Source organism: Alternaria arborescens (assembly GCF_004154835.1).
Source record: "Alternaria arborescens strain FERA 675 chromosome Unknown contig_25, whole genome shotgun sequence".
Lineage (NCBI taxonomy): Eukaryota > Fungi > Ascomycota > Dothideomycetes > Pleosporales > Pleosporaceae > Alternaria > Alternaria arborescens.
In genome coordinates this window covers 183,757-206,900 of record NW_021167880.1, presented here as the reverse complement: position 1 = coordinate 206,900, position 23,144 = coordinate 183,757, and the positions used below count along the sequence as shown (strand labels likewise).

Here is a 23,144-nt window from a genome sequence, read left to right as displayed (position 1 = left end):
GAGCGTCTATCATTACACCGGACAAAATGCATGTGGCTTGGCTAGCCGTCCCACGTGCCTTGTCGGCGTGGGATAGAGCAAAAAGGTTTTATACATGTCTGAGAAATCCGGTAGGCAGTGGGGCAGGGCCTATGACCGCGGTGACAATTTTAATCGTGTCGCACATGGGGTGGTTCCGTCGGCGAACCTTGTCAGTGCCCCTCCATTATCTCCCCGCGCCATGAAGCTCTGGCCAGGTCGTGGCATGCAGCTATCCATGGATAGCTTGGTTGCTTTTCAGGTGGCCGACGGGGTCTTTGCACCGTGTTTCCATCTGGCTTGGCTGTGTGGATCTGTTTTGGGATTAAACTCGCGCTCTGCAGCTTTGAGCGAGTGAGTCGTAGCAAGTAGCAGACCCTGGGTATCCGATTGTCGGTACCATAATAAATTGGCGCTGTATCTGCCTTCTTCTGCGGCTCCAGTCCTCCCCCTCTCCTCCTCTCCTTCTCTTCACTTTCCCTTACCCAACACACATAGCCGTCATTCGATATGACGACACTTGCAGTTGACCAGAATGCCTCGTCGGCCATTGACGAGAATGACTACGACGAGGACCATGGCGAACACCACCCCCACAGGAACTCAGTTCACCACAAGCTGCGTGCAAGCAGCTCTATCATGCAGCTGAAGAAGCTCCTCGGTAAGTCGACGGAGCTCAATGGCTCATGTGTCGCGTCTTGGGCGCTCTAACAGCTCTCCCAGTCGCCAACCGAGGAGAAATCCCCATCCGTATTTTCCGAACAGCCCACGAGCTGTCACTGCACACTGTGGCCGTCTACAGTCATGAGGACCGCCTCAGTATGCACAGGCAAAAGGCTGACGAGGCCTACGAGATTGGTGCCCGCGGCCAATACACACCTGTCGGTGCTTACCTGGCGGGTGACGAGATCATCAAGATCGCGGTTGAACACAATGTGAACATGATTCACCCCGGTTACGGTTTCTTATCGGAGAACGCAGAGTTCGCACGGAACGTTGAGAAGGCTGGGCTCATTGTGAGTTTTACCGCTTTGTTTACGCTATGACGAAACTGCGTGGAGGGGTCGCAGCTGCTATCGGCCGCTGTTGAGCCTATCGCTCCCGCGCAAGACGAGGCATTGGCGGGGCCGATCAACAAGCAGCCCGGCGCCGATCATCGCAGCGAGCATGGCTTTTGTTTTACCCATGCAACATGCGATTCATGCTTACTTTTTCATTCTAGTTCGTAGGCCCCTCTCCCGACACCATCGACGCTCTCGGTGACAAGGTCTCGGCGCGAAAACTCGCTGTCAAGTGCAACGTCCCCGTTGTGCCAGGAACCCCTGGACCCGTTGAGAAGTTCGAGGATGTCAAGGCCTTCACTGACGAATATGGCTTTCCCATCATCATCAAGGCCGCTTTCGGTGGTGGTGGCCGTGGTATGCGTGTAGTACGCGAACAAGAGTCCCTCAAGGACTCGTTCGAGCGCGCAACTTCAGAGGCCAAATCGGCTTTCGGTAACGGAACAGTCTTCGTCGAGCGCTTCCTCGACAAGCCCAAGCACATTGAAGTCCAGCTTCTCGGTGACAACCAGGGCAACGTCGTCCATCTCTACGAGCGTGACTGCAGTGTCCAGCGTCGTCACCAGAAGGTCGTCGAGATTGCTCCCGCAAAAGATCTTCCAGTTGAGACCCGTGATGCTATTCTTGCCGACGCTGTCAGGCTTGCACAGAGTGTCAAGTACAGGAACGCCGGAACTGCTGAGTTCTTGGTCGACCAGCAAAATCGCTACTACTTTATCGAGGTTAGTATTCTATACCAATGTGTACTGAATATGTTTACTGAATATTCCGCAGATCAACCCCCGTATCCAGGTCGAGCACACTATTACCGAGGAAGTCACCGGTATCGACATTGTCGCCGCACAAATCCAGATTGCAGCTGGTGCATCTCTTGAGCAGCTTGGCCTGACTCAAGACCACATCTCTACACGAGGCTTTGCCTTCCAATGCCGAATCACCACAGAAGACCCCGCTCAGAACTTCGCACCCGATACTGGAAAGATCGAGGTCTACCGCTCTGCTGGTGGTAACGGAGTCCGTCTCGATGGTGGTAACGGTTTTGCTGGAGCAATCATCACACGTAATTACTACCCACCTTTCAGCCAGATACCTCTGCTAACCGTCCTCGTTTGTAGCTCACTACGACTCCATGTTGGTCAAGTGCTCTTGCCGTGGTTCCACATACGAGATCGTCCGCCGAAAGATGCTACGTGCTCTAGTAGAGTTCCGTATCCGTGGCGTCAAGACCAACATCCCCTTCTTGATCAAGCTCCTCACTCACCCCACCTTCGTTGACGGACAATGCTGGACAACCTTCATCGACGACACACCCGCTCTCTTCGACTTGATCGGCTCTCAGAACCGTGCTCAGAAGCTCCTCGCATACCTTGGTGACCTCGCTGTCAATGGTAGCCAGATCAAGGGCCAGATCGGCGAGCCCAAGTTCAAGGGCGTTATCCCCATCCCGGCCATTCACGACAACAGCGGCAAGAAGGTCGACACATCCGCCCCTTGTACCGAAGGTTGGAGGAATGTTATTCTCAAGGACGGTCCTGAGGGATTCGCAAAGGCTGTTCGTGCCAACAAGGGATGCTTGATCATGGACACCACATGGCGTGATGCCCATCAGTCACTACTCGCAACTCGTGTCCGAACTGTTGACTTGCTCAACATCGCCAAGGAGACTAGCCACGCTTTCTCCAACGCTTGGGCTCTTGAGTGCTGGGGTGGTGCGACCTTCGACGTCGCCATGCGCTTCCTCTACGAAGACCCCTGGGAGCGTCTTAGGAAGATGCGCAAGCTCGTACCCAACATTCCCTTCCAGATGCTTCTTCGTGGTGCTAACGGAGTCGCATACTCCTCGCTACCCGACAACGCCATCTTCCACTTCTGTGAGCAAGCTAAGAAGAACGGTGTCGATATCTTCCGTGTCTTCGATGCGTTGAACGACGTTGAACAACTTGAGGTTGGTGTCAAGGCTGTCCTCAAGGCCGGCGGTGTTGCCGAGGGAACAGTGTGCTACAGGTAAGTTTCACATATAGGGATTGCGCATACGAAACATACTAACTCAATATTCCAGTGGTGACATGCTTAATCCCAAGAAGAAGTACAACCTGGAATACTACCTGGATGTTGTCGACAAGATTGTCAAGATGGGTGCTCACATCCTCGGTATCAAAGACAGTGAGTTTTTCAATACGCGATATACGTGTAAAACATGTGCTGACTTCCCCTTTAGTGGCTGGTGTACTCAAGCCCCGTGCTGCCCGTCTCCTGATCGGCACCATCCGCGAGAAGTACCCCAACCTGCCCATCCACGTACACACTCACGACTCTGCTGGAACCGGTGTTGCATCCATGGTTGCTTGCGCTGAGGCTGGTGCGGACGCTGTTGATGCCGCCATCGACAGCATGTCCGGTATGACATCCCAGCCCAGTTTGGGCGCCATCCTCTCCTCCCTGGAGGGTACCGACTTTGATGCTGGCCTGGACGCGCACATGATCCGTAACTTGGACGCATACTGGGCCCAGCTTCGTCTCCTCTACTCGCCCTTCGAGGCTGGTCTTACCGGACCTGACCCTGAAGTATACGAGCACGAGATTCCCGGAGGCCAGCTTACCAACCTTATCTTCCAAGCATCGCAACAGGGTCTCGGTGAACAATGGGCTCAGACCAAGAAGGCATACGAGCAGGCCAACGACTTGCTCGGTGACATCGTCAAGGTTACCCCCACCTCCAAGGTTGTCGGTGACTTGGCCCAGTTCATGGTCTCCAACAAGCTTTCCTACGACGACGTCCTAGCCAAGGCTGAACAACTCGACTTCCCGTCCTCCGTCTTGGAGTTCTTCGAGGGACTCATGGGTCAGCCATACGGTGGATTCCCTGAGCCGCTCCGATCTCAGGCTCTCCGTGAGCGAAGGAAGATGGACAAGCGCCCTGGCCTCTACCTTGAGCCTGTCGACATCCCTAAGATCAAGGCGGAGCTCAAGGCCAAGTGGGGCGATGCTACTGAGTGTGATGTAGCATCGTACATCATGTACCCCAAGGTCTTCGAGGACTACAAGAAGTGGACCACCAAGTACGGAGATCTCTCCGTTCTTCCTACACGTTACTTCTTGTCGCGCCCTGAGATCGGCGAGGAGTTCCACGTCGAGCTTGAGAAGGGTAAGGTTCTTATCCTCAAGCTCCTCGCCATTGGTCCTCTTTCCGAGCAAACTGGTCTGCGTGAGGTCTTCTACGAGATGAACGGCGAAACCCGTACTGTGACTGTCGAGGACCAGCACGCCGCTATTGAGAACGTATCACGACCCAAGGCCGACCCCACAGACAGCAGCCAGGTCGGATCACCCATGTCTGGTGTCTTGGTCGAGGTTCGTGTCCACGACGGTAGCGAAGTCAAGAAGGGTGACCCTGTTGCTATTCTCAGCGCCATGAAGATGGAGATGGTCATCTCTGCACCACACTCCGGAAAGGTCAGTGGCCTTTCTGTGCGTGAAGGTGACTCGGTCGACTCTGGCGACCTGGTCTGCAAGCTCGTCAAGTGAACATATCACATGTAGGATTGGCGTTTTTTTAATGAGAATTATGAAATCCAAGAATGGAAATGATTAGATAGTAACGAACGAATCACGGCGCTGGAGTGCCATTTCAACTTCACACATGTTCACCTGCTGCCTTGAAATGTGCTGTGTGCTCTGCAAAAGATTCCTTTTTCTATGGGGTTATGCTCAGTAGTGGCAACGCTGATATATATGCAAGGCTTTCAATTTCTGACTATAGTGTGTAGCTGTGATGTTGTCACCGAGTGCTTGCCTTTTAGTGCGCTTACAACATGGAAGACATTGTCGTCGTCCACTTATCCCCATGATTGATTGGTTATTCCCATGGCCTCATGCTATATTTTTAGCCGCTCGGAGTGTCTACTATCTTAGATACGTGCAGGAGTAAATATACTACGATTGAATATGATCGAGATGGCATGTGAGCAACCACATGCATCTTGTAACTAGTACGTGGCAAAGACACCACCTATGCACAATTTTGACCTGAGTCATATGTTTGTGGAACCGCGGAGAAGTAACCGACTATTTGAAGTTTACATGTAGTGGAAGCATGCAGTGTTGTGTGTGTGTGTGCATTGAACTTCGGCGGCTGATACGCCGAACAAAAAAGCTATCTACGGGCCCCAGACTCCAGGAAATGCAGCATGGCTAGCCTAGACGAAACGGCAAGCCTTACCCGTATGCAGGTGCTCTTGAACCGAGCTCCAAACGCCCAAACGCCCATGTCAGATCGAAGGGATCCACTAGACCGAACCGCTGTCGGGTGATGTCGGAATGGGCATCTACCCCATGGAGCCGAAGTCAAGCTTTCTTGCTACCTTGTCCGCACGACCATTGGTAGGCGTCTCTCCTCCCCTCCGCTTCAAATCCTCGCCCATGGCCTTTGCCCCACCGCCTTCTTTTGGCAAGTTCTCCTTCTTTGTGGGCCGGGGTGCATTGGTCCACCATTTATCCTCTAGCGCTTTCCGGGCAGTGTACCTTTTCATCGGGTCCAAGGTCAACAAGCCTCTGATGAAATCGCATCCATCGTCTCCCAGGGTGGAGAATTGCTGTTTCCACCAAGCGCGAGGGCGTGTCTGTCGGAAGGCTGTGGAACCTTGTGGGCCGGTTTGTTTGTCAGGCGCAACGTAGTACGGGAGAGACGAGACACCTGGCCATGTCTCCTCGGTGGGCGTTCCAAACTTCTCGCAGATGACGGCGACTTGCTGAATATCTGTGTCGGAATAGAGGAACCAGTTGCGAATACACAATTCTGCCATCAGGACGCCAATACTCCACATGTCGGCCGTGCCACCGTAATGCGAACAACCGTACAGCAGCTCTAACGGACGATACATGCGTGTGATGACCATGGTAGTCATCTTGGTTCCTGGATCAGCAAAACTCCGCGCAAGACCAAAATCAGCAAGCTTGACCGTCCCGTCGGCGGCAATCAGGGCGTTGCTACCCTTGATATCGCGATGTAGGACAAAGTTCTCGTGGCAGAACCAGATTCCCTGACACAGCATGTTCATCCAAGATTTGATATCCGCCTTTGTATATGTAATCTCCTTGTTTTTCCATAGCTGCTCCAAGTCTCCCAGAGGTAGATGTTCGAGTACAAAGGATAAGTTCTGGTCCTTGCTCGAGAAGACGTCGTGTAGTTTGATGACGTTGGGATGGTCGATCTCGAAGAGGAACTGCATTTCGCGAAGAGCATCGGGGGCGATTCCGTTGGGGTACTCGGCGTTGAGCTTGATCTTTTTGATGGCGACGAGCTTCTTGGGGTTGTTGACATAGTGAGCCTGGAAGACGACGGCATATGTACCCTCTCCTAGCTTCTTGCCCATGACGAACTGGCTGCGGACGCGGTCGTTCATTTGCTCAGCGAGATCCATGCCGCCGTCTCGTACCATAGGTGCCGCCGGTGGTATAGCCGGTGACCTTGTGGGCTTGGTCGTATGGCTTGGGAGCGCGAGAGTTCTGGCCTTGGTCGCATCTTGGAATGGTGCGCCATGCGGGTTCGGCCGTGGGCTTAGGACAGCTGGTGATGCCATGGTGAAGTCGTGTTAGGACGGACGGCCTTAGAAAGATGGCAGAGTATTGGTGTTAGCGGTTGCTCCACAGCTCTCGTAAAGTATGCGACGCAATCTCCATACCGCAATCCTCCTCTTCCAGATGGTGAAGGTAGTGAGCGCGTACTTGGTTGGTGGGTGAGCGGTCGCGTTGGAGAGACCGCGGCGGCCGCCATGCACGTCCCCAAACATTTTGGCTTGGCCGCGCTTTTCAGCGGGGAGCTCTTCACCACCGACGCCTACGCTGTCGCACATCACATACAGTATGGCTACTTCTACGCGAGGACCGCCAGGCACCGTCGCCGTTTCCAAAGAGGGTATCCCAAACAGGACGTGAGTCAGTCCCTCCAACGCCCAAGAACATGTGCTGACGTCCAACAGCTTATACGTGCGCAACCTCCCCGACAAGCTACAAAAAGAAGACCTCAAGCGAAACTTGTACATGCTGTTTGCTACCTATGGCGTCATCCTCGATATTGTTGCGCTCAAGACGATGAAGATGCGAGGCCAGGCGCATGTTGTGTTCCGCGACGTTGATTCCTCAACCCAGGCCATGCGCGCTCTGCAAGGCTTCACTTTCTTTGGAAAGGACATGGTACGTCTGTTTCCAGCCAATGAATCCATATGGGACATGCTGACATTCGCAGCAAATTGCGTATGCAAAGACCAAATCCGACACCGTAGCCAAGCTGGACGGGACCTACAAGATGCCCCAGCCTGAGCGTGAAGACGAGCCTGAACAAGCAGCTGCACAGCCCGCAGGTTTCGGTGCTGCACCCGAGAAAGCAGTACCTGTAAATGCGCAAGACGCAGCCAAGGGCCAGAAGAGAGGGCGCGAGGAGGAGGAAGAAGAGGAAGAGAATTCGGACGCGGAGATGGAGATGGACGTGAGCGACGACTCGGACTAGATCTTCAAGAGTTATGGAAGAATATGATACCCACGAGCAACGACCAGAATCTAAAGGGCACTTCAGAAAGATTCGTTTATTTGAACCATCTACGAATGTGTACGAAGATACATCACTGCTAGCCTGGGATGGTGCTGACCCGATCTAGACCCATGCTATTGAGCGGTACTGGTACATGAGATGGCCGTGGATCCTGGGCACCCTCTGAAATGAGCATACCGGAAACGTTGAGTTCTACTTTGGCCCTCAACTACAACGCTCTTCGTCGGCCACTCCTCTTACTACGAAGATGCTTGTTCTTTCCAACTTGTGCCGGATGTGTAAAAGAGTCTGTTCTGTGACTTCAAGTGTCACATCTATACAACATGTCAACCCTTGATAGTATATACTGTCTTCTTTCGTGGGTATCTTGATAGAGTTACAGCAAGTAGCTCCAGGATACTTTTTGGTATCAAGTACAATTCAAAGAAAGACCTTCGCCATAGCCCGATGGCCAGGCCTTTCTCCAACGAAAAGCTTCGTAGTTCAAGACGAATCTAAGCATGCTTGTTCATGCAAGCGTCGAGCAGGCCCAATAGTTCAGACTTTCGCTTCTCTCCTATCCAGCTGCCGTGAATCGAATTGCTAACGATTGTCCTCCATTCCTCCATGCTTAAGTTGAAGGCCTCTTGCACCGCGCAATAATTGTTTAATATGTATCCACCAAAGTACGCTGGGTCGTCGCTGTTGATACTGAATTTTACACCTGCATCGAGAAATGTCTTGATTGGCACTTGGCTGACCTTCTCCACAGCCTGGAGGCAGACATTGCTCAAAGGGCAAACCGTCAGTAGTACCTCCTCTTTTACCACTCGGCTAAGTAGTTCGGGATCTTCTGTGAGACGGATGCCGTGGTCGATGCGTTCGGCTTGTAACGCATCAAGTGCTCCGCTAATGTAAGTTGGGTCACCCTCTTCACCCGCATGAGCTGTCCTCCGTAGACCTCTCTTTTCGCCCTCGCGATACATGTCCACAAAGAGTTCTGGGCGGAATCCAACCTCTGACGAGTCCAGCCCAAGTCCAGTAATAGCGCGCTCCTGGCTGTCGCTTTTAACATCAAAGTGCCCGCCCTTGACGGCCAATGCCATGGTCTCCGCCGCGGAACTAGCAGGCAGATGCCTCAAAAAACACATGATCAGACAACTCGTTATTCCCAGCTCTTTTTCCGCCCGTACTCTTGCGGCGTTGAAGCCACGTACCACAACATCGAAATCAATTCCTCTTTCCGTGTGACTCTGCGGGTCGAAGAAAACCTCCGCATGACGAACTCCGTCCTTGGCTGCAGTGGTGAAATACTCCCATGCAAGCATCTCAAAATCCTCTTGGTGCACTACGACTGCGATGCCACGGTAGTAGTACGCCAGGAAGTCATCGAGGTTCGTGAAATGTGAATAGCGTTCGGTGAGTGTTGCAGGAGACGTGTAAGAGACATCCTCAGATGGCGATGGCAAGGTGATGTTGTTCTTAGACGCTAGAGTGAATAGAAGGCTTGGACTGAGGCAGCCTTCTAGATGGAGGTGATGTTCGCATTTTGGGAGGTCCGCCAAGAACGTGTGAGTGGGAGATTTGCACATGGTGTTTGATATACGAAGAAGAAGTCTCGTACGTTGGAATTGTTAGATGAAGAGATTGGATATAAGTTTTTGGCTTTTTCGAAAGACGGGCTGTTTAGGACTAGTTTTCTATCGGAGTCTGACGGCGACTGTCGGTGTTCGCCGGCCTTGCTGGGATAATGGAGATGCTCCAATTAAAGGGTGGATCCCAGATTGGACTTGCAAAATGTGTTCGCTCCTGTTAAGCACGTTTTGTAAGCGCGCCAACTTCACACGAGGATGCTTATCGCTCAATTTCATCGTTGAACGTATACAAATGCCCACATAGGCGGAAGGATTTTATTAGTGTTCAGGCTTTCGTTGACCGCGGCTCGTATATAGTCTTCCCGAACTCTTCCAATAAGCCTTCCTTTTCCGCATCTTCTCTCGTTGAAGAGGTCGTTCTACTCCTGGCATTGATCGTCGGCAATGTACAATCACCTATCGTCCTCTCTCCATCGCCAAAAGTTCGTTTGAAAACACTGTCGTAACTGGTCCACATACCCGCAAAGATCATGGCACTGAGCTTTGCCAGCCACCAAGGTGACCGCCCCTTCTTGTCTTGCAGCTTCCTCCCCATTGTGAAGATGAACATGACAAAGGGCATCCAGATGGCCAGGAAAATAGCCTTTCCCATTTCCTGCTTCTTGGTTGTGATTGTGTATGTGCGTATATTGTTTAGGTATTCTTGATACTCGTCGGGAAGTTTGCATTCGGCGGCGCCATCGGTTATGAGCTTGAGGTATCGTGCCGAAGGCTGCGCATAGTTAGGATCGGGTCGCGTTACACGGTCGTTGGTTCGTTGTTTGGTTTCTCGGTCTATAATGGGCGCGAAGAGTGTGTGGGCCTTGAACGGCTTCGAATCGGGAGTAGAGGGGACCGTGTCAGAGGGTGGCAGCACATGGCAGTCAACTAGGATATCGTTGTAGGCACTCCCTCCGCCCTCTGTTGCGATGATGTGCGCGTAATCAGAGAGCGTCACCTCATACACGACGCCCACCAAGCCCTTGTGCCATCGATCCTTGTGGTAGTCCTGCGCGTCCGGCTCCCGCAGCGCTGTGTTGGCAAAACAGGGCTCTTTGTATGGGATACCGGGCAGGTCGAAGGTCAACCTCAGCGAGGGAACAAGGACATTGACTTGTGAGAGCGGACGGATGCCGCGCACGCCTCGGAAGGTTTCGTTGCACAGATTCGAGCCATATGCCAGGTACAGCACCGTTTTGGCCTTCTCTTGTGTTGCTGGCGATTGTTGCGACACGAGCTTCTCTGTGTCCAGAGGCGCGTCGTTCAGCGAGGCATCGAGACGCGCCTGGGATGGTGCAGGTACGGCTTCGAAGACGACCGTCATGGTGGGGTTCGGATGTTCTTGTGTACTACAAACAACAGCGTTACCAGCTACTTCATATACTGCGCGTAGCTTCCGGAACGGCCTGTCCGCTGGTGATTTCGTCCGTATGTCGGGGCCTACATCATCGATTTCTCATCATAAGCCCGATGGTCCGAGCACGAACGCCCGACTCTACTCACCGTAAGCCGCACGACCACACGCATACTCTCAGGCCAGCCTGTTATACCACGTTACTTATTCCTACACGACTCCAGTAGTTGTCAGTGGTAACTGTGGGCCACCCTTGCACGGTAGCAGGTCATGTCGTATCCTTCGTACACCGTGCTAGCGCTTGTCACAGCTGTCGCATGGCTTGTATACCTCCAGATAAGCCAATGGCGCTTCAAACGATATGCGCATATCCCCGGCAAGCTGTCATCTAATCTCCTCTTTGGACACCTTGGTCATATCGCGGCTGAATACAGGAGAGCTGGATTCAGCAGTACCGTTCACCCGGGTAGGATCCACGTCCTAGTCACTGGCCTCCACTGACAGCAGGCAGACTATGTGTTTGAAAATATATGGAATGCCCAAGGCAGCCCTGAATACATGTTTTTCGACACGAGACCTGTGCAATACCCACTCGTTCTCGTTGCATCACATGAGATGGCCGAGCAGGTTTCAAGAGCCAGCAAAACGCAGCAATATAGTGTCACCAAATCTCCAACTGTTCAGCAAGGACTTGGAGAGCTTATTGGTAGATATTCTTTGATCAGCGAGAACGGCGAATCTTGGAGAGGGCTTCGCAAGACATTCAACCCTGGCTTTGCGCCGCAGCATTTGCTTACCCTACTTCCGGTTGTCGTAGACAAGACTTGTACGTTTGTAAAGAGGCTCGACGCATTGGCGACCTCTGGCGTTGCAGTCGAGATGGAGAGTTACTGCACAGACGTTACCTTTGACATCATTGGTGATGTAGTCACAAACATTGACTGTAGGGCCCAGGACGATAGCGAACAGGCCCATGATATCGTTCGTAACTTCCGCACGCTCAAGGCTCTATACACTGGTGACAACGGTCTGATGGCTTCCTGGTTGAACCTGCCTTTGCGCGTCAAGAAGTACATCTACAGCCAACGGCTCGACTCGGCCGTCAAGAAGTGTATCTTGGAGAAATTCGCAGACATCAAGGACGCTCAGCATTCCGATACAAAGGGAAAGAAAGACCGATCGGTCCTGGCGCTGGCACTAGAAGGTGTTGACGAGCTGACTCCATATATCTTGCAGAGTACCGCAGATTCAGTGAAATCGTTCCTTTTCGCAGGACACGATACCACTGCTATCCTCCTACAGAGACTGTTTTATGCCCTTTCAATACATCCAGATTGCCTCGCAAAGATTCGTGCGGAACACGATGCCGTCTTCGCCGACTCCGAACCAAGCGAGGTGTTCCTCGAGCGACCGGATGAGACCATGAAAGCGCTAAAGTACACATCTGCATGCATCAAAGAAGCTTTGAGACTTTGGCCTCCAGCAGGATCGGCACGAATGTCACACAACGGCTTCAAATTGCGCACTTCGGACGGAGACGACGTGTGCGTCGACAAATGCGTCATATACTTGTGCCATCACCTTATTCAGCGAGATCCCAAAGTGTACGGAGACACAGCAAACGAGTTCGTCCCTGAGCGCTGGGTTGGTGACTCCGATACCAGCAGCGCTTCAACCGAAGACGACGGACCAACTGCTGGCGAGAGCAAGATACCCATTAGCGCATGGAGAGCCTTTGAGCGGGGACCGCGTAATTGCATTGGCCAGGAACTTGCTAACATGGAGGCTCGCGTGATTCTGGCATGCGTCATGCGACGATATGATTTCGTCAAGGTCGGATTGGGAGAAGTCGATACAGATGACATGGGTCAGCCTGTCATGGACCGGAAGGGCAAATACAAAACAAAGTCTGATTTGATCAACGTAAGCTACTATCCCCTTTCACAAAGTAGTGCAAGCGACTAACTCTTGGATAGACAATGTCCATCACAGCCAGGCCTGTCGACAAAACCATCATGCGTGTCAAATTCCGCGGGTCCACAAATTGACGAACCATGACGTTTAGATATACGTGGTTGTAGCTGCATTTGCAAACGGTAGATGCCAGACTACTCTCTTGCCATACACATGAAAGAAATTGAACAGATACAGCAACATCAGAACTACTACTGCAGCCTACAATAGTGTGTGAGCAAAGGGTTCATATATTTTGACAGCTTTATAGACTTCTAGGTTCTTGATCTGCGTTATCCTCTAAACTGTAAATTTCGTCTTGTTCTCCTGAGCGCAATCTTCCGCAATTTTCCGCACCTGCTCCTGGCCTAGTTCTTCGAAAATGTCGAAACCCCATCGCGACTGTACGTTGAACCGCTTGTGTCTCTCCAGACCGCTCAGCTCATCGAAAGCATCCTTCGGTAATTCCTTGACCTGCAAATTACTCTTGATTCTGCTCGGTGTGACACTCTTGGGCAGGACCACAGTGCCCCGCTGGATACCCCAGCTCGCAAGCAGCTGGCCGCCGTCCATACCTAATCTGTGGCCTAAGACGCCCACTAGTTCGTCATCGACAGTCCGCGGCTCCCCTGTTTGGTTGTTTCCAAGAGGCGAATAGGCTTCAATCAAGATACCTTTGCTCTTGCAAACATCGAAGAGAGCAGGCTGCTGGAGGTATGGATGTGCTTCGATCTGATTTACCGCCGGCACAACATCAGTCTTCGATAGAAGATCGTTGAGGCGTTGAATAGTGAAGTTAGATACGCCAATGGCGCGAACCTTGCCGGTGTCAAGTAGCTTCTCCATGGCTTTGTATGTAGTTGCAGGATCAATGTCTACGAGGTCAAACACACCACTCTCGCGTAGTGGAAACCACTTGCCTGTGGCACCATTGAATGCACTTCATCTGTGTCAGTATCATGTGTATGCAATGGAAAGGGTATGTGACATACACTGGCCAATGCATCAGGAACAGATCTAGATACTCGACGCCTAGATCTTGAAGCGACTTGTCGAGGGCAGCTTCCACATCCTCTGGCGCATGTTTGGTGTTCCAAAGCTTGCCAGTAAGGAAGATTTCAGAGCGAGGAACACCACTCCTCCTTATGCCGTCACCTACTTCGGCTTCATTGCGGTAGATGGCAGCGCAATCAATGTGGCGGTAGCCTGCTTTGAGCGCCGTCTCGACAGCGCGTTCGACTTCTCCTGGCTTCGCTTGCCATGTGCCGAAGCCTACAGCCGGTATCTGCGCGCCTGTGTTGAGGGTGAAATGTGTAGGGATAGGCATGATGCTGGTTGTGGTTTCATGCGACGTGATGAGAGGTAACACCGCGCGCGATCAGAATCGATCTAGACTTCTGTAATGTAATGCTGAAAGAGTGGCCAATATTTGGAAATGGGGTACAGCCATCTGGACGATATATACATCCAACTCAAGTTCTCCATGTCCGACGGAGAGACGCAAGTATCGGAAGGAGCGACCGGAAACGACTCCGGAAAGAACAATGCTAGCACAAAACGTAGCAGTGCCTCCCGAGGTTGCGGCTAATTTTCCCAACGGCTTGATTCATGCCTTCAAGTTGCACCCGTGAAATCTGGAGTACCTATCGGGTGGTCGGTTAGCGTTCCGAAGCTTGGCAGCGGATTCTTCGGACGGAACGCGGATTTGCCTCATCTTTCCTACTCCACAATGTCTAATGATGCAGCACCGAGCGGCACGGTACCCCGGAAGCGGAGCCTTGACGTCCCACCAAGCAGCAATAATACGAGGCAACGACTGGTCAAAGTTACGAGAGCCTGCGATGTATGCAAGGCGAGGAAGTCAAAGTGCTCCGGCGACCAGCCGTGCGAGACCTGTACCCGCCGGGGGTTGACATGCCAGTACGAAGCCGCCTACTCGCGAGGCAAAGTAGTCTCCCCACGCCCAGTTCACCCAGCAGCTGTGAATGCTCAGCAGCCCGCGTCGGCGCCAGTCTATCCTCATGCTATACTCAGTGTCGCACCAACTATGAATGTCGTTGGTGAGGAGACGGAACCTCCTTCGCGGGCTTCTCCTGGGCTCGAGGTAGCTGGCCAGTACTCCGACTCAACATCTGGTCTTTCATTCTTGAATCGCGCGTGGCGGCGTATCTCCAATAAGGAAACTAGCCTAGTAAATGGGCTGGGGTCCACAGAAGACCGTCAGTTGCTGATGAGCGCGGGTGACAAGCCGTTCCTAGAGACTGGAGAAGTGCAAATGCCTTCGTTAGATCGCAGTCGTCAGCTTCTCCATTTGTACTTCGACGTGTGTATTGCGACCTATCGGCTATTACATAGACCTACTGTCGAAGCGTGGTTGGAGACTGTGTCTGATAACGCAAAACAGCACCGAGCCCTGTTTCATGGTATGTACGACTGCAACTCGAGAGAAAAAAACATCTCACTTACAAGTCATGTTGATATAGGTCTTGGTCGCGCCAAGACTTCGGCAGTGTTGTCAGTGTTGGCGATCGCATCATTCCATGAAGAGAAGGCAAGTGGAGAGATTGGTCTATCACCAGTGACCCAACCCGACATGCAGTTGCAGAGCGACATGCTGTTTATAGAAGCTTCACGTTTGACCCAAGCCGAGACTGGTATCCCAAAGCTTGAGTCAGCACAATCCAGGCTTATACAGGTCTTGTATCTTCTCATGTCATGTCGTTTCAACCAGGCATGGTATACGTTTGGGCACGCTTTGCAGATTATTTCTGCTTTGGGGTTGCATCGAAGAGACGATCGCAAACGACAAGCAACCGCCACCAGACGGGATTACATCGACGAACAGTGCAGAAAACGCACGTTCTGGGTAGCCTACACCCTAGACAAGTACCTTGGCGTTATTTTCGGCAGGCCCAGGTACGTTGGGGCTTTATAAAATGCATGTGAGACATACACTGACACCGTACCTCCGCTTTGACAGGCACTATCACGATGAAGATATCGACCAAGATTTCCCCACCGCTGTCAACGACGAAGATATGACTAGTACAGGTCCAAAATCTACAAGCACAGATGACTGCCATATAGAGTCGCTGGTGTATCATGCCCGACTAGCACAAATTGCCGAGAAGATATCGCGAGAAGTCTATTCCATCAAACCAGTATGTTAAATGACGTTACTTTACAAGACGTCATACTTACCAAGCTCCGTCATCAGGTGCCAGATCAGATTCGACTTGCAGCCTCTCATCGCTTAGCCGCAGAGCTACGCCAGTGGAAAGCATCGCTACCACCATTCCTTGGTGCTGTCAATCCTAGTAGCCTAATCCCAACTTTCCGGCGACAGGCAACGGCACTCAAGCTCTCTTATTGCCATGCTGTCATCCTAGCGCATCGGCCGTTTCTCCTGAAGAACACTAGACGCGGCAATACTGAGATGCATATCCTCGCGAAAGACAGCCTTGCAGAGTGTCTTACAGCTGCACGATCAGTATTGGAAGCAGTAGACCGTATGGCGCGAGAGGGCCGTTTGTTTCACGCATTCTGGTGGACTCACTATGTATGCTTCTGTGCTTTGGTAGTAGTGTATGTATGGGCTATTCAACAGAGCACCCACAACACAGCCTCGGCGGAAGACACCCGCAGAATTTTCGATCAAGCTGAGAGCTGTATGCAACATCTTGCCCAGGCAACTGCCTCAAATTCGCCCTCACGACGCTATAGCATCATCCTGCAGGAACTCCGTACAGAGGCAAAGCGGAAAACAGCAAGGTCACGTCAAGAGCAGGCACATTCATCGTCAAACACCGGTGAGACTGGAGCTTCTGTATCGTTAGGTGGCGAAACGACACGAGACATTTCCGATTCTGCTTTGGAAGCCTTGCGGCCGATCTTTGGTAGCAGCCCAATGGACGTGACTACACCAGGACTGCAAACCTTCCTGGACGATTGGCAAACGACCGACTGGCTTGATCTTGATGCATCCGCATTTGGCCCTTTTCCCGAGATAGATGACTTGGAGATCGCCTGGATGAACGACGTATCTTAATGGTCGGGAGGCGACATTATGCTGGAGCTTACATCTTCTTAGGACCCAAATGTCGCCAGGAGGTATTCTATGTGTATAGGGTTATCACGGCAATCGTACAAAGATAGTGTGTACCTTCGGGGTACATTTCGGTATTAGTTGAGACTCGGAGTACCCGAGATTGTCGAGCTTCGTATTAGTGCCTTTGCCAACACAATAACAGAACCCAACTCTCTATATCGCACCCATCCATCCAACTTCGTCAACTTCCTCGTCCCATCTCATTACACTTACAAAGTGTATCGGAACAACGGAGATTTGTCACCCATGTCCAGTAGCTCTTGGTCTGAATACTTTGCCCGGATCTCATCCTCGCTGAGCCTTGCCTTCTTCGTGTTGCCCCATTTGTACGACAACTCCAACAGGAACGCAACAATGAAACCAGTCGCGCCGAATGCCAACGACAGCCCAAAACCAGTGTAGTACTTTGGCTTCTCGCTTTCGAGGTACATATAGCTGCCAATGACGCCTCCGATGTTGCCAACGCAGATGTTGAAGGCAACGCCAATGGCACGGCGAGAAGAAGGGGCAAGGTTGTTGGCTGCCCAACTGCTTCCGGCCGGTTGAATGGGGTAGATACCCATGCAGGTCAAGATGATGGCGAAGAAAGCCGGACCGATGTTGCCACCGAGGTCGCCATCGAATGAAATGACCACAGCGTACCCGATAAAGATGAAGGAAAGGGGAATAGCGATGAACGGCAAACGCCAGTAAAACCGATCAGAGAGCTTAGCGAAGAAAATCGAACTCAAAGCGCCGGCCACGTACGGCGGCACCGTCATGAGTTGAGCATTGGTGTTGTCGAATCCCATACTCTTCGTGATGGTGGGCAAGGTAAACTTCGTTCCTGTATGCCAGTCAGCGAGTATTCTTCTTTACTCCAAGTTGTACGTACCGTATGAACACGCCGATATGCAGAGCAGGATGTATGCTTGCATGTAAAGGCGCCAGTTGCATAACACGGCCTTCAAGTCGCTCCACTTGAAACTCTCTTGCTTTTCCTCTCCAAACCTTCCACCGTCCTTGATGAATCGTTGGAGCTCGAGGAAGCGGATCTCGTCAGGCTTCAACCATCGTCCGCTCAAGGCAGGGGAGTCGATCAAGAGGAAGAAGCACGAGACACCGAGTGCAACAGTAACAATGCCTTCCAAAAGAAAGATCCATCTCCAACCTTCGTATCCTCCGACGCCATCCATCTTGGCGATGGCTGCAGCGAGCAGACCACTGAATGCTCCAGACAGTGCCGATGCACAATAGAAGTACGAGATTCTCGTCGCGAGATCCTTTGGCATGTACCAGTAAGAGCAGAGATAGATTGCGCCCGGGAAGAATCCAGCCCTGTCTTTCGTCAGCAGAGTACATATCGCTGACACGTAAGACTTACTCGAACACGCCGAGAAGGATACGAGTAGCTAGCAACCCAGCAAAATTCTTCACCACGCCCATCGAAGTCATAACAATGCCCCAACATACGATAAGTATGCCAAGGTAGTAGGATGGACGTTTGAACTTCTTCAAAAGAATATTCGAGGGAACTTCAAGAAGGATGTATGGCACGAAGAACACCGATAGAACGATGTTCCATTGCACCCCATCGAGACCGAGGTCAGTGACCATGCCTTCGATCTTTGCGTTCTGTCGGACGTCAGAGTAAGCCCCAAGGCTGAACCAGCTACCCATTGCGACTTGCGCGCATATGCAACACTTACTCCGATGTTCGCTCGATCGATATGAGATATAAGATAAAGGATCGCAAGCATTGGGACTAAGCGGATGTCCACCTTCAGGCTGTTAACAGGGCTCGACTTAAATGCAACAACAGTCGTTGCTTACCTTGTGGATTACTCTCTTCCTCTGCTCATCCGAGTAGTTGATGTAGAAATCCGCATCCTCAGGTGCCAAACCTAGCACTTGGAAGTTGTCGATCTTGATGATCTGATGTGGTTTCGGCGACTCGATCGATTCCGCCTTCTCGTCGATGTATTGGATCTCGCTCTTGTCCATTGACGGAGACATTGTGACCAGTGGATAGCGAAGACGTGTCAGGAAAACGAGATGAGAACACAAGGTCGATGCGAAGATCGGAGTGAGATAACCCTGAGCAATGTCGGATCCCAGAAGCTTTATACACAAGATCCTGGTTGCGGCACACCATGTTGATAGCAGCTGGCTTGCGGAGAAACAAAGCCACCCCAGTCTTTCGATTTTCTGGAGAAAGCTAGTTGCGGGGAAAGTAGTTTTGCACCAAGGCCGGTTTCTGCTCCGGCTCTTGATCGGCAACGAATCATCGATGCTACCGAAAGCCAACGAAGTTCGCCGCACGAATCAGAAGCGAATCCGATCCGACGTGATATGCAATGCAAGTCTCCACATCGTCCCGACGTTCGAGGTTGAAGCTGGGGAAAGCAGCCGCGCGAAACGAGTCGGCGAATACTAATACAACAGCCCTCATCATGTCTGCTCTTGAAACCACAGCCACTTCTTCGTCTTTCCTCGAAGTACTCATTGTCACAAGCCACTACAGCCATGGCGCCAGCTCAGATCGCTATCGCTGCACCCCTAGGGCAGTCGACACCACTGTCTACATCCAAACCTCTGCGCCATGACTTTCCCCAACCTGAAGAGTCCTCAATACAAACTGTCGACGCGCTTGTGCGACATCGTGCGCGGCGCGATCCCCATGTCACCATTGTGGCGTATCCGCGCTCTGGAGTTGACTTTGTAGACTATACAATGCAACAGTTAGACGTGTTCGCCTACCGAGTAGCCAGACACTATCAGGCTTTCATCCCCACACGATCCAGCTCTGCAGAGAAGCCTACCACGGTCGCGGTGCTAGGGCCAAGTAATTTGGACTACATCGTGACAATGCTTGCGCTTACCAAGCTCGGACACACTGTGCTGTTTCTTTCAACGCGAATATCCCAAGCCGCCATTGATTCTCTTGTTACAACAACTGGTGCTACATATTTGTTAGCAGACTCCCGGTTTGCGCAGTCTGCAGCCGACGCACAGACAAATATCCCGACGTTGCACATCGGCGAGATTGCAGGATTCAGCACCTACAACTTTCCTATCGAAGTCCATGCGGATACCCGTCTTGACTATCAGCTGGATCACGCGGTTGAAACTTCGAATAATATCTACATAATACACTCTAGTGGTACGTTGTATTTACCCGTCTATGGCACCTGAGCTGACGCTAGGAAAGGCTCCACTGGGCTACCGAAGCCAATCTATCAGACACAGAAGAGTGCAATCGCCAACTATGCCATCAGCATGGATATGAAAGCCTTCATCACTCTTCCCTTATACCACAATCACGGAATCTGCAACTTCTTTCGTGCGATATACAGTGGCAAATCCATCCATATCTACAACGCCGATCTACCCCTGACTCAGTCTTATCTGTCCACGATCTTGAGGCAGCACACATTCGAGATCTTTTACGGCGTGCCATATGCTCTCAAGCTTCTTTCCGAATCGGATGAGGGAATCGAGCTATTGAGACAACTCAAGATTGTCATGTACGGAGGAAGTGCTTGTCCAGACACTCTGGGCAATCTACTGGTGAACAGCGGAGTCAATCTTGTCGGCCATTATGGAGCGTAAGTTTCTTCTTTCACCTTTTACAACATACCCAGGCTTACGATAATTAGTACTGAAGTCGGCCAGCTCATGACATCCTTCCGACCTGCCGACGACAAGGTGTGGAATTATGTTCGTGAGTCACCGAAGCTATCTCCGTATCTTCGGTGGGTACCACGCGGACCGAACCTCTACGAATGCACAGTCTTGCCAGGTTGGCCAGCAAAGGTTGCCTCCAATCTACCAGACGGTAGTTACGCCACGAAAGATCTATTTGAACCTCACCCCACGATTGATAAGGCCTGGAAATACATTGCGCGCCTGGACGATACAATCGTCCTGGTGAACGGCGAGAAGTTCAACCCGGTCATGATGGAAGGAACAATCCGTTCGCATCGAGCCGTGACGGAGACGGTTGTCTTTGGTTCAGGTCGACCATACCTTGGCATCCTTGTGGTCCCAGCAATTGAAGGCATGTCGTCTGCAAGGGTCATCGATGAGATATGGCCCGTCATTGAAGCTGCGAACCAAACAGCGGAAGCATACGCAAGGATCTCCAGGGATATGATTCAAGTTTTGCCATATGGTTGTCAGTTTCCACGCACGGACAAAGGCAGTGTGATTAGGCAAGCATTTTACAAAACGTTTGCTACCGAGATTGACAACGTATATGATGTGGCTGCATCATCTGGCGGTGATTTGAAGACATTCACTCTTCTGAAGATGGAAAACCACTTGCGTACGATCCTGGCCAAACACTTGCCGCAGGCAAGCGACATCGAGTGTACCACAGATCTCTTCTCGCTGGGACTGGATTCATTACAATCGATTCAGATACGGATGGACATCCTCAAGACTGTCGATATTGGTTCCAACAAGCTTGGCCAAAACGTAGTATTTGAGCATCCGTCTATCTCATCTCTCGCCACACATCTCTACAGACTACAGACCGGGCAAGAAGTTGAGGTTGTGTCAGCCGCCGCACAGATGCAAGACCTTATCACGCAATATACCAAGTTCGAGCTGGTTGATAGAAGACAGACTGTGCTTACTGGTGCGACCGGCTCGCTAGGCGCTCATGTTCTTGTACAGCTGGTCAAACGTTCGGATATCGACAAGGTTTACTGCCTTGTACGCGCCACAGACTACAAGGCAGCAGCTCATCGGGTCCAAAAATCCCTCATTCAGCGGAAAGTATATCATACCCTACCACTTTCTGCACGCAGGAAAATCCAAGCTATACCTTCTGATCTATCTGAACCCCATCTCGGCCTAGACGACACAACTTATGCACGCGTAGCCTCAGGTCTTGCTAGTGTCATTCATTGCGCATGGAGCGTCAACTTTAACAAGAGCTTGATGTCATTCGAGAAGGACTGCATTGCTGGAGTGCGACATCTAATCGACCTATGTCTTGCTACATCGTCCATCAAGCCTGCATCCTTCGACTTCTGTTCTTCTGTCAGCACTGTCGCACGATGCCCTGATTTGCACACACCCGAGAAGCTAGCGGAGCTTAACTGGGCTCAAGGAATGGGATACGCTCAGAGCAAATGTGTTGCAGAGCACCTATGCTTGGCCGCGGCGAAAAAGACTGGTGTTCGAGCGCGTGTTCTGCGCGTCGGTCAGATCGTTGCGGACACCGTACATGGCGTGTGGAACGCGACTGAAGCCATACCTCTTATGATACAGTCTGCACTTACTGTTGGCGCGCTACCCCGACTCCAAGAATCGCCGAGTTGGACACCTGTTGACGTTATCGCGAAAGCCGTGACAGAGATCTCACTCAGCGACGCCGGCTCTGTGGTGGCGAATGTGACCAACGCGAAGAGCTTTTCCTGGACCGATGATCTACTTCCCGCCCTCCGAGAAGCTGGCCTCCAGTTCGATGAGGTTGAACCCAAAGAGTGGGTGCGCAGGCTTCGTGAGTCAAGTCAGGACGCTGTGGCGAACCCACCCATCAAACTGGCTGACTTCTTTGCGTCCAAATACGACAAGGATACTTTCGGCCCTTCCCGTACATATGAGACCAGCGTGGCCAGGACTTTCTCTCCTTCACTCGATGAAGCACCTGTGCTAGATCCGCTGTTTGTAAAGACGTTTGTCAAACAGTTCCAAGCTGCTGCTTGGCAATCACATACTCCTGGAGTTGCGAGGAAACCAACCAAGCAGGTCGTTGTAGTCGCCGGGCCTTGTGGCAGCGGCAAAAGCACCATTGGACAACATCTCAGCGCCCGCTTCAAAGTACCTTTTATCGAAGGTGACGAGCTCCACACTGAAGATGCTATTGCATCGATGGCTGCCGGCACACCCCTCGATGACCTCACCCGTGCTCCATGGATCGCTCGTCTCGGGCAGCGCGCGCTGGATATTATCACCAATGAAGATTATGAGTGTGTCTTTCTATCCTGCTCAGCCCTGAAGAAGTCATATCGCGACCAGTTCCGCGCTCTGATGAATGATCAAGTACGAGTTGTCTTTGTGGGTTTACAAGTTGATCAGGAAGAGATGGTGCGACGAATGCAAGAGAGGAGTGATCATTACATGAAGGAGGATATGGTGGAGAGCCAGCTTGCTATTTGGGAGGTTGCTGATGTATCAGAGACGGATGTGCTGCCTGTAGATGCTGCAAAGAGTGTTACAGAAGTCGTGGAAGAGGCTTCTGGACTATTAGAAGCTCTCAGCTCCGCATAAGAAGCATGTTCGGGTGTTGAAACGCGTATTTTACCGCTGTTGCAAGGCTGTAGATGTTATGATAACCTTTAGACTTAATGACCAACTCCCTCTCACGTGCACAATTGTCGTTTGATATCGATTGTCACGCATAGGTAAGCGTGAAACATAGGGAGAGTTGCAAGACGTATTTAACAAAGTTGTCGCAAGCTATGTCGTGAGCTTGTCGGTCTTGATACGCACGAGTTGG

General features: G+C 51.7%; 10 protein-coding genes across 10 annotated transcripts; 5 read left to right on the top strand and 5 right to left on the bottom strand.

Annotated features, from left to right (window-relative positions):
- Positions 1-528: 528 nt before the first annotated feature.
- AA0111_g9167 (Pyruvate carboxylase) lies at positions 529-4,604 on the top strand (the record flags this gene model as incomplete). Its single annotated transcript, XM_028655695.1, has 7 exons — positions 529-679; positions 742-1,034; positions 1,241-1,801; positions 1,854-2,139; positions 2,195-3,083; positions 3,139-3,242; positions 3,298-4,604. The coding sequence occupies 7 exons, from the start codon at positions 529-531 to the stop codon at positions 4,602-4,604; spliced, it is 3,591 nt and encodes a 1,196-aa protein (XP_028503171.1).
- Positions 4,605-5,404: 800 nt separating this feature from the next.
- Positions 5,405-6,658, bottom strand: AA0111_g9166 (hypothetical protein; the record flags this gene model as incomplete). Its single annotated transcript, XM_028655694.1, has 1 exon — positions 5,405-6,658. The coding sequence occupies one exon, from the start codon at positions 6,656-6,658 to the stop codon at positions 5,405-5,407; it is 1,254 nt and encodes a 417-aa protein (XP_028503170.1).
- A 283-nt stretch (positions 6,659-6,941) lies between these two features.
- On the top strand, positions 6,942-7,584 carry AA0111_g9165 (hypothetical protein; the record flags this gene model as incomplete). The annotated part of the gene is made up of 3 exons (XM_028655693.1): positions 6,942-7,009; positions 7,058-7,271; positions 7,324-7,584. 3 exons carry the CDS (start codon positions 6,942-6,944, stop codon positions 7,582-7,584), a joined length of 543 nt encoding a protein of 180 aa, XP_028503173.1.
- A 536-nt stretch (positions 7,585-8,120) lies between these two features.
- On the bottom strand, positions 8,121-9,197 carry AA0111_g9164 (Adenine deaminase; the record flags this gene model as incomplete). Its single annotated transcript, XM_028655692.1, has 1 exon — positions 8,121-9,197. One exon carries the CDS (start codon positions 9,195-9,197, stop codon positions 8,121-8,123), a length of 1,077 nt encoding a protein of 358 aa, XP_028503172.1.
- A 328-nt stretch (positions 9,198-9,525) lies between these two features.
- On the bottom strand, positions 9,526-10,563 carry AA0111_g9163 (hypothetical protein; the record flags this gene model as incomplete). Its single annotated transcript, XM_028655691.1, has 1 exon — positions 9,526-10,563. One exon carries the CDS (start codon positions 10,561-10,563, stop codon positions 9,526-9,528), a length of 1,038 nt encoding a protein of 345 aa, XP_028503175.1.
- Positions 10,564-10,863: 300 nt separating this feature from the next.
- Positions 10,864-12,641, top strand: AA0111_g9162 (hypothetical protein; the record flags this gene model as incomplete). Its single annotated transcript, XM_028655690.1, has 3 exons — positions 10,864-11,059; positions 11,105-12,516; positions 12,570-12,641. The coding sequence occupies 3 exons, from the start codon at positions 10,864-10,866 to the stop codon at positions 12,639-12,641; spliced, it is 1,680 nt and encodes a 559-aa protein (XP_028503174.1).
- A 205-nt stretch (positions 12,642-12,846) lies between these two features.
- On the bottom strand, positions 12,847-13,873 carry AA0111_g9161 (hypothetical protein; the record flags this gene model as incomplete). The annotated part of the gene is made up of 2 exons (XM_028655689.1): positions 12,847-13,486; positions 13,539-13,873. 2 exons carry the CDS (start codon positions 13,871-13,873, stop codon positions 12,847-12,849), a joined length of 975 nt encoding a protein of 324 aa, XP_028503177.1.
- A 402-nt stretch (positions 13,874-14,275) lies between these two features.
- AA0111_g9160 (hypothetical protein) lies at positions 14,276-16,594 on the top strand (the record flags this gene model as incomplete). The annotated part of the gene is made up of 4 exons (XM_028655688.1): positions 14,276-14,969; positions 15,030-15,462; positions 15,527-15,707; positions 15,764-16,594. 4 exons carry the CDS (start codon positions 14,276-14,278, stop codon positions 16,592-16,594), a joined length of 2,139 nt encoding a protein of 712 aa, XP_028503176.1.
- Positions 16,595-16,863: 269 nt separating this feature from the next.
- On the bottom strand, positions 16,864-18,649 carry AA0111_g9159 (hypothetical protein; the record flags this gene model as incomplete). The annotated part of the gene is made up of 4 exons (XM_028655686.1): positions 16,864-17,480; positions 17,529-17,971; positions 18,018-18,268; positions 18,467-18,649. The coding sequence occupies 4 exons, from the start codon at positions 18,647-18,649 to the stop codon at positions 16,864-16,866; spliced, it is 1,494 nt and encodes a 497-aa protein (XP_028503277.1).
- A 510-nt stretch (positions 18,650-19,159) lies between these two features.
- On the top strand, positions 19,160-22,915 carry AA0111_g9158 (hypothetical protein; the record flags this gene model as incomplete). Its single annotated transcript, XM_028655685.1, has 3 exons — positions 19,160-19,796; positions 19,845-20,241; positions 20,293-22,915. The coding sequence occupies 3 exons, from the start codon at positions 19,160-19,162 to the stop codon at positions 22,913-22,915; spliced, it is 3,657 nt and encodes a 1,218-aa protein (XP_028503278.1).
- Positions 22,916-23,144: the final 229 nt, after the last annotated feature.